The sequence below is a fragment of the Sciurus carolinensis genome, chromosome 3 (genome assembly GCF_902686445.1).
Source record: "Sciurus carolinensis chromosome 3, mSciCar1.2, whole genome shotgun sequence".
NCBI lineage: Eukaryota > Metazoa > Chordata > Mammalia > Rodentia > Sciuridae > Sciurus > Sciurus carolinensis.
Genome location: NC_062215.1, coordinates 68,765,831 through 68,775,980, shown reverse-complemented (window position 1 = coordinate 68,775,980; position 10,150 = coordinate 68,765,831). Strand labels below are relative to the sequence as shown.

Genomic DNA, 10,150 nt, shown 5'->3' with positions numbered 1-10,150 from the left:
AGTTTTCTGTGTATGGTTAGAAATATTGTCTTTCAGCTTTTGTGTCTATCATAGCCCTTATTTTGTGCTCTGAAAAGAGAGTTTCCTGTATATAAAATTCTAGGTTAATAGTTATTTTCTCTCAGCACATTGACAATATTATTTCTGTAGTTTCAGGCTGCCACTGCTTTTTGTCTCAAGTCAGCTGTCAGTTTAATTGCTCTTTCCTTATTGTTATCTCTGTCTGCTTTAAATATCTTTTGTTTGTGCTTGGTTTTCTGCAATTTCATGTGATGTGCCTCAGGGAGCTTGTCATTTATCTTATTTGTGACTGGTTGGATTTCTTGGATGGGAAGCTTGATATTTTTCAACAATTTTGAAAAATTAGCCAAGTATGGTGTCATACATGGGTAGTCCCAGAGACTTTAAAGGTTGAAGGAGGAGAATCCCAAGTTCCAGGCCAGTTCCAGCAACTTAGCAACACCCTATCTCAAAAAACTCAAAAATAAAAAAGGGTTGGCGGGGGTGTGTGACTCATTGGAAGAGTGTTCAATTCCTACTACTGCAAGCAAAACAAAACAAATTCTGAAAATTATCAGCTATCATATCTTCCAATATTTCCTCTTCCAATTTTTTTCTATTATATCCTCAAATTGGATGTATGTTTATCTTTTCTATTCTAACTTTAATGTCTCTTACTCCCTCTTTTATATAGCTTATCTCTTTGTCTCTCTGGGCTGCGTTTTGGATAATTTATCTGGACATATCCCCCAGTTTGCAAATTCTTTCTCTTGTTGTGTCTAACACACCATTTAATCTGTATTAAGTTCAATCATTTTTCACAATTCTAATAATTTTACTTTCATTCCTAGAAATTCTATTTATTTTCCAAATCAAAATGTGTTTTCCTTGCCCATATTTTCATGTCAGTTTTTTATCTTAGAAAATATTGAACATTTTTATATTAACTCACCATCTGAGAATTCAAGGAACTATAGTACAATGCCATGATCTTGTGTCTTCTTGCTCCTGTTTACTGTACCTTATTTCCCCATATGGTTTTGTAAGGTATCTATTATCCATTTCTTGGAGTTTTTTTGCCAGAGTTGAAACTCAGAGCTGGCAAAAGGCCCACACCAACCACAAAAGGAGGTATCTGAAGCAGGACTGTGGTTTGAAAAAGCTGGGGATGTACCTAGCATGTGCCTTGGGTTCAATCCCCAGAACCCCCCCTAAAATATTAATAAATAAAATGTATTTGAAATTCTGCTCTAACCCTCCCTGAAGGACGACTTCTACTTAAGAATTCTCAAGGAATTTTCTTCCTCTGTCCAGAACAATGTCAAGACCGGAAGATCTCTTGCATTTACCTTTTGTAATAGTTAGTTTCATTTCTCTTTATTCTAAAAGGGTGCTCTTTCGGGGGTCCAGCTTCATGGTGGTGTTTCGAGGATGCTCCCACTGAAGTAGGTCATGGGCTTTCTCGTTTCCCTCCCTCATCCTGAGCAGCTGCCCATGTAGGGCCCAGGGACTCAGGAGTCAGCAGGTTCACTTTCCTACCTCCCAGCTTCCAGCTTTCATAATGTTTTGGTGTCTGTCTTTTTGTCACCTGGATTCTTCCTCAGTGGCGAGGGTTGTAGAGGGTAGAGAGAAAGTCATGGGAGGGAACAGATCAAAGCCTGATCCCCCTTGGACCAGAACCTGGCTGGAGCACCTTTACTTGTTTTCATTTCCAAGTAGGATCTCATTGTCACTTTAATAGAGCTCCTTAACAACTTGAAATGTTAAAACATTAGCTGAGGCCATCCTAAAGATTTTAGGATGCATTCAACGAGTAACATTTAATTTTAACCTGCCAGATTGTGGACCTCACAGCTCTGGAAAATGGTGAAAATGTCTCCATGCCTCCTGGGTGAGAAGTGGTCTCGGACCACCCCCAGCAGCTGGCGGTAGCGAATCACGTATAGATAGGGGAGCAAGGCACGGGGCAGCATCGTGAGCACCTCACTGTTGGCTGCCAGGAGCCATGCATGAGTGCTGGGACCAATGTGGTGGTACTTGGTTAGCATGATGTCCAGGAAGAACACCACCCCTGTGCCTACATACAGTGTGATCAGCACCATGTGGATTAGCAGGGTGCCCCTGGCCCGGGAATAGCCTTGTGTGCAGATGCCTGAAGGCCTGACCTCTGCATAAATCCTCCAGAAGCAGTAGGTAATGAAAGCTGTGCACAGAAAGAGAATGCACAAGATGGAGGTGTGGGTGACAGTGACCAAGGTGCCCTGACTTTGCTCGATGTCCAAGCCTAGCGGCAGGATGCATAAGGCCCCTTGTTTTCCCAGACTGGCGTCCTGCTGCTTGCTAAACCAAAGGAGAAATGTGGGGAAGAAGAAGGCCACCAGCCAGATGAGGGCCACTGTCTTCCGGGCAGCTCTGCCAGACACGAAGGAGAGGTAGCGCAGAGGATGAGTGACTGCCAGGTAGGTGTGTAGCACAGTGGCCACGAAGGACAGGATGGTGCTAGTGTAGGAAGCAAAGACAGCATCCCTGAGAATGCCGCAGACGATGCGGCCCAGCTCCCAGCCACCCAGGCTGCTGGAGGAGATGAGTGTGTGGAAGAAAATGTAGGTAAGATCCGAGAGCAGGATGTTGGCCAGCAGCAGGTAGTGGGGCTGATGCCTCAGCCTCTGGTTCCGCAGTATGGTCACCAGCATGAGGGGGCTCAGGGCCAGTGTGGCAGCAGTCAGTAGACTGGAGGGAAGGAAGAGCCAGCGCAGCCCGGAGATGGGTACCCTTATCTCCCTGAGGCCCTGGGAGGTGTTGCTGGCTGCCTGGGGGGTGCAGAGTGTCTGGCTGAAGAGCTGGACTGGACCTGACCAGTTAGTAGTGACCAGGGGGCAGGGTTCCAGGGGGCAGTTGCTCCCCATGCTTCTTGGCAGGTTGGACTGACTGTGTTACAGGTTGTTGGTTCTGCACTTGCCCAGAGTATTGATCCACACTTCAGGGATCCTGAAGTTACCCGCTCCTTTGCAGAGATATTGGGCTGGGGCAGACTCTAGGAATGACTGTTTAACAAATGCAAAAACGACAGTGCAGAACTTAGCTCACACATGGCTCCTTTGCTCAGGCACGTCTCTGCAACTGTGGGTGTGGATTCATGTACCAGATCAACTCATCCGACAGGTGCGGGGGATGTTGAGTCCCATCTTGACGTCCCCCCCCACACCTGTCTGGGTGGCTTGCAGGCAGTGCGTAACAAATGGTCACCACGTTGGATTAGATTCAGCGCCACCCTGTCAGAGGGAAGGAATAGTCATCAGGGAACCAAGATTGCAAGTCTGTGGATCCACCTGATCTCTGACCTGCTGGAGGCTCAGGAAATGGGGCCAGGCTGGAGGAGCCTGGGCACCTTCACATTTTGCCTCACAGAGCACTGGGTCCCTGTCACTGTGGGGGATGGCAGTGTTGCATGCATTACACACCCCTTCTACACAGGGCTCCATGTGAGAGCAATCTGCAGGCTCAAAGTCTCAGAAGACTTGTGTGGGGTTTCTGTGTGGCGAGAACTTCCTTTGCACTGGGGAGGAAGAAAGAGGCTGGGCAGGCAGAGACCTCAGAGAGGCCAGTGAGGAGGAGGGGGAGGCCGGAGGAGGTCAGTGGGTGGCAGGCTTCTGGGCAAGGGGGGCAAATTGAGTTGTTGGGTGATGTAAACAGTAGGGTGCACTCAGATGAGGCCCATGGCTGGGGTGGCAAGTCACATGAGCCGGCTCCCCTCCCCTCTCTCTTTCTGTCTCTGTCTCAATGCTGGAGAAGATTTGCTCGCCTTTCTGGAAAACATGAATACTATCCATAGTGACAGCATAGAAACATTGCAAAAAGTCCAGAGGTATTTTCACTAATAGATTTTAAAATAGTAATTACTATTATACGTATTTACAATTATACATATTTTATAATATTAATTACTATTATACATATTAATGGTGTACATTTAAATACATGTATGTGATGTATAACGATCAGAGTATTTGGAATATCCATCACCTCAAACATTTGCAATTTCTTTGTGTTGGGAACATTTAAAATCCTATTAGTCAATTTGAAATATCTAATTACATGTTATCATTTGTAGTTACCTTTCTGTGCTATAGAACTTTAGAAGCTATTCTTGCTATCCAGCTGCACTCCTGTGCCTATTAACCAGCCTCTCTCCACCCCTCCCTTCATCAGACTCTTCCTAGGCTCTGATAACCACGATTCTCTTTACTTCTTTGAGATCAACTTCAGCTTCAGCATAATAGACAGGGAGGCAGTGTACAGACTGAGGTAAATGTCTAATAAATATGAGCCCTGCCACTCACAACACCCTCTGAGGCTTCAGATCCTTTGCTATCAGTGCAGACCCTGCGTGCTATGCTCTCCATGCTCCTGAGACACCTGCCCCCAGTCCTGGCACTCTGACTGCTCTCTGGGGCAGCAGCCACAGGGAACAAGCAGAATGTTCTTCCTGAGAATAGGCAGAATATTCTGAGGGTCAGAAGTTAAGTAGGAATTTCAGCCCCTGGGTTGTGAGAGGCCCTGCTAATGTTTCTTGGATACACCAGAACCTGCCCGATCCATCAGCCACGGGCCCTTAGACCTTGTGAATCGCACACCTCTTGCCCATCTTTTCTTTCTCAGCGTGCTGTGGCATTCTCCTCCGTGGACTTCAGAGGAATGTGGCTCCACCTGTAGTCACTAGCTCTGTGATCCTGACCAATTGCTTCACTTCTCCAGGTCTCCGTGTCCCCTTCTAGGGTCTGTGATGGCAACACACCTGTCTTGCAGGGCTGCAACCCATCACTCATAGGAGCTGGTGTCCCCTAGGAGGCAGCCTCTTTCCTAAATGTGCTCCATAGACTGATTCTACCCTCAGATCTTTAGGACACAGTGAAGCGATGAGGCAAGGAGAGGCTGAGACATTCGGAGTTCACACACTTGGAAAACCTAGGGAATCTTGTCCAATACTTGTTCTTCCCATCCATGAGGCCCTCTCTGGAATGGATTTTCTTCAGAACCCATGATGGCACGGGGAAGACTGTCTTCCTGCCCCAGTTTCCCTGACTTGCACACCCTAGGGTGTCCCCTAGTACTTCTATGAATTGCTTTGCAAGTCTAACTGGGCCCAGGCCCTGGAGAGGGAGCAGAGCCCTTCCTAGCACATATATACTCGGTCAACGCCCTGGGGGCAGCAGAGCTGGGGCCAGGGTCAGGGCCACTCTTTGCTCTTGTTGAATGCAAATTTCCTGGGAGAAGGAAACTTGTTAATTAACAAACTGTCAGTAAAATTGTAACTGGGAGTTTAATCCTTCTGATAACTGGTGGCAGGTGTGACAAATCACAGTTCCTTGGAAACCGGAAGAGCATGATTCCCATGCTGAATGAGCTACTGTTAAGTGTAATAAAGAGGACTGCCTTCTGGTGAGGATCATTTTATGACCAAAAATGTACATAAAATGTCTCTTAGCAGAGTTCCCCAGGGTGCTGCCCTTGGGGAACATCAGTTTCGTCTCACCTTCCCTGAGTACCCCCGCTCAGATTGCCCTTCCTCCTAATTGTAGAGTGGCATAGATGTGGGATCGCTCAGGGCCAGCCTCGCTTGGACAGGATGAAAGTGTCCTGGGCTAAAGGGGTGGGGCTGGAGCCAGGGCAGATGGTGGTGGCACTGCCTTTCCCTGGTTGATTATCCCTAACCTTTAACTGGCCAGTCACACTCCCCACACTCAGCCTTGCCAGCATTGTGGGTGCTAAGTGGGGCCAAGTGCATACTGACACAAGATAGGTACACTGCACAGACTGGTGACTGACATCGCTTTGGAAATCCAATTCCACCATTTGTGTCACCTCAAAGTCTGAGGATGCTGGAGCATCCCTGCCCTCCAGGAAGGTAAAGGTCTACGCAACTGTGGAAGGGCCTGTTGCAAACAAGTACAAACCACAGAATGGACAACACCCTAAAGTACCCCATGCCCCAGATAAGGTAATAGTGACTCTACATGTCCTCATCGTGGAACACCTACTGCATGCAGGCACTGGGCACATTATCTCACAGAAACTCCATGCTGCTCTGTGAAGTAGGGATGATGGGTGGCAGGGGGAAAACTGAGACCCAGGGAGGTTAAGTGCCTTGCTTAAGGTCACATTGCAAGAGAATTATGAAAAACCATCTTTCTCAAACATCCAGAGTCCCTGTGGCCTTGTCACCCAGTTGGCGTGGGATAGGAGTTACTCACTGTGGCATCAGAAAGAGGCTCGGGGAGTCAGGAAGTGGGCAGCAGGCAGTGGCGAGATGGCTGAGACTCCCCCAGTAGGACCCCTTTTCATACACTGTTCCCACAGGCAGCTAGCAGCCAGGACTCCCAGGTCTGAGAGGATGATCTAAATGGGGACTTTTGGTCACCTGGAAGCAATACAATGTCCCTCAGCAACTGGCCATGTCACCTGACCAAGCTTCAGGATTGAAGCAGGGAAGGAAATCTCCACCCCCTGGGCCCTTATCATTGCCCATCTGGATGCATGCAGACATGGCAGGGGTGAAGCTCAGGAAACTAATATGGCAACTACTGGGAGCTGGGCACTTTTATACAAACCATTTCATCCTCGGGAAACCTGCTGAAGACAAGGAAATTGAGGTGCATGTGGGGTCAATTAATTTTCCCAAGGTTACCTAGCAGGTAAGCAGCAAAAGTTGGTATTATCCAGCAAAATCTGGATGTGAGCTATCTCCCAAAGATCATGTGTGAGACAATACAAGAAGCTTTAGAGGTGAAATGATTGGGTTATGAGAGCCTTACTCAATCAGCAAATTGATTCCCTGATGGGACTAAGTGGTAACTTACTGAAGGCAGGTAGGGTGTGGTTGGAGGAGGTGGGTCACTGGGGGCATTGCTTTGGGGTATATGTTTGTATCTGGCAAGTGGAGTCTCTCTCTCTCTCTCTCTCTGCTTCTTGATCATCATATGAGCCACTTCCCTCTGCCACACTCTCCCACCATGATATTCAGTTTTACCTCGAGCCCTGAAGAATGGAGCCTACTGTCTGCAGACTGAGACCTCTGAAACTATGAGCTCCCAAGTAAACTTTCCTCCTCTAAAATTGATTTGGCCAGATCTTTTTAGTCACAGCAGGAAAAAAAGCTGACTAAAACAGCCAGATTGTATAATCCCCTCAACTCAGGGAGACCCTGTGTAAACAAACACATAAATAGATAAATGAATAAAATAAACAAATGTCAGAGCATAATGTCTCACTCCAAATTCTCTGTTATTTCCAACTTCACTCCCTCAGTTTCCCTGCCTCTGTCTTCTGGAAGGCATTGGGCACCAAACCCTTCATCATTATTACCATTTGGATCAGCATCTCGGTGTTGCCAGTATTGCCATGTCTTCATCACTGCCATCATCACCCCATCCTGTCCCCATCACCACATCTTCCTTTTCATGATCATCATCATTGTCATCACCAGCACTCCACTACCATCCTCATCAGCATCACATCATCAGCATGTTGCTGATAATCAACAAAACTCTCCACTGGTTTATCATTGCTCTTGAGATTAAAAAAAAAAAAAAAACAAAGACCACTATTCTTGGGTCTGAAATGTCACCAAATGCCCATGCATTAAAGGTTTGATCCTTAGCGTGTGACACAGTTTGGAGGTGGTGAAACTTTTAATATGTGAGGCCTAGTTGGCAGAATTTAGGTCATTTAGAGTATGTCCTTGATGGTGGTATTGTGGTCCTGGACCCTTCCTCTGTCTTTGCTTCTCAGCTGTCATGAGGTGAGCTGACCTCCACCATGCACTCCTGCCATGATGTGCTGTCCTGTCATGGACCTAAAGAAATAGGGCCAAGCAATCATGGACTGAAACCTCTGAAAGCACCGGTCAAAATAAACCTCTTGCCTTTTTATGTTGATTACCTCAGGTAGTTTTTCACAGTGATAGAAATCTGACTAACACAAAGAACTTCCTTCTAATGCACAAGATGCAGTGCAGCCTGTCTTCATTCCTCCCTCCCTCTTTAGTCCTTTCTGTTCCAGTGATTTTACCTCCTTTCCACTTGTTGAGGCATGAATGACCCTTGTAACCTGGAAACATTGCTATCCTCTGTGCATACTTCATTTCTGCTCACTCAGGTGTCAGTTCTAATGATTCTTCTTCTGGAAAAAGCCCCCTGACATGTAGGGTGGACCTTAGCTCCCTTCTTTAAACTTATATATTGCCCTTTAGTTCTTTTATAATGTTTACCCAATTTTTTCTTAGTATGTTCTTGTGTGGTTTATACTTGTGGAGAGTGGTGACAGAGGATGGGAGAGCAGTGACTGAGACTGGGGGTCTCTGATGACCTCATGGCTGTGGCATGCCTGGTGCCTGGGAATGTTCCTGTGCAAGGGCACAGGATGCTTAGCTGCAGCGGCAATGCCCTGCATGAGGAGGCTCTGTGCAAGAGCCCTATCAGCTCTGACCTTGATCTCAGGCATACAGCTCCTTGGGAATAGAGGAAGTCTTCTGCTAGACAACCAAAAGGTTTCACCAGCCCTGCTTCTCCTGAGCCTGCCCACTTCACAGTAAATTTTAACAATGGACTTTCTTGAGAGCTACACAAAGCTCCTAATATTGTACTTTCCAACTGTGGGTAACAATTGAGGAAAAGCTACATAGATGTCCTAGTTTCTTTGACTTAAAATCTTTAACCTCTTAATGAGACTTATATAAAGATTGCTGGTATAACTCTTTAGATCTGCTTCTCCATCAGAGATCAGCACTCCACCTGATCCCAGTTTTATCTTCAAAATCTACGTTTGTGAGTCTTTATTTTCCTCCCCTCACAGGTACCTCAAGTTTGGCTGCACTGGATATGACGCATACCTAACTTTACTATCAGGATCCAGTTCATGAAGGCAGGGGCTAAGTCTGTTCAGCCCACCAGCACATGCTGTAACACAGAGAGGTCAGTGCTGGACTGAAGATTAAAATCATTTGTTAACACCAGGTAATTTAAACGAAGGCAAAAAATGGGGGAGAAAATTCCAAGTGAAGCACTCAGTTTGAACAGAGCCAGAAGTGTGAGGGACCTGGTACTGCCTTGGAACATGTGGGACAACTGGCTGCAGTAGGAAGGAGGAAGGTAGGTAACCTAAACTTCAAAGTGACAGGACCAAACTCAGCATCTGCAAGGACAAAAGGGCACCCAGGTTCACAACTGACTGGAGAGGACCTGGAGTCAGAGGGAGGTGTCCTTATGATAGGCCAGATGTACGAAGAGGACTACCCTTGCAAAGGCAGCAGAACTGATCAGGAATATCACAGTAGTGATATGGTGCTTTTCCAGAATGGAACTTGAGATTCTAGAGACTTTGACCACATTGACACATTTGGAATTACCAGATTTTTGGTGTATATCAAAAAATGTTGGAATGTTGGCTGAGTCTCCTGGTTAAACCCAAATTTTTAAAAAATTGAGTCATATTTATTGCTAATGACAACTATTCTTTCTTGCCCTCTCCTTCCCCTCCATTCCTCTCCCTCTCTGCTACTTTCTTCTCTGCTCCCTTTGATCAGTCACTGATCCAGCTCTGCACACATTTAACTTCTTGGATGCAGGGCTGGATCTTATTGTTATCCATGCCCCACTTCCACTTCACAAGGTGACTCCTAACTCAGCCCAGTTGCCCATACCAGTTCTGGGACAGATGAATAAATGATTGATGACACCTGGATCCATAGCTGGGGAGCTGGCAGGAAAGATCATGGCATTTGGTCTTCATTTCTCACATGCAAACTGCCAGTTTCCTGCTCTTGGATAGCCACATTTACTTCCGATACACATAGCAGCATCAATATCATCCCTTTACCCAGCAGTCAGACCTTTATATTATTCCATTCCATAGGTGGTAGGATTCATATTATTGGCTGTCAGCACAGATGCTTTAGAAAAGTCTCTTTAGTCCATGCCCATGTTTCTCTTCTGACCACCACGTCCAATCCCCTTTGGAAGCCACCTGAAAGTCCGTAATGTCTGGAAAATAAACAAAGTAGCTCCAACTGCTCTCCAGGTCTATAAAGCTCTGTGGCTGTCCTCTAGCACTGCAGGCTGCTGTCCCCCTCAACCCTCTTCTCCTTAGCATAGCG

At 46.5% G+C, this 10,150-nt stretch overlaps 1 protein-coding gene across 1 annotated transcript; it reads right to left on the bottom strand.

Annotated features, from left to right (window-relative positions):
- Positions 1-1,826: 1,826 nt before the first annotated feature.
- On the bottom strand, positions 1,827-2,906 carry Gpr148 (G protein-coupled receptor 148). Its single transcript, XM_047543850.1, has one exon. It carries the CDS (start codon positions 2,904-2,906, stop codon positions 1,827-1,829), a length of 1,080 nt encoding a protein of 359 aa, XP_047399806.1.
- Positions 2,907-10,150: the final 7,244 nt, after the last annotated feature.

Excerpts from the sequence above, each read along its gene's own strand:
- Gpr148 (XM_047543850.1), bottom strand. The coding sequence starts at position 2,906 with ATGGGGAGCAACTGCCCCCTGGAACCCTGCCCCCTGGTCACTACTAAC.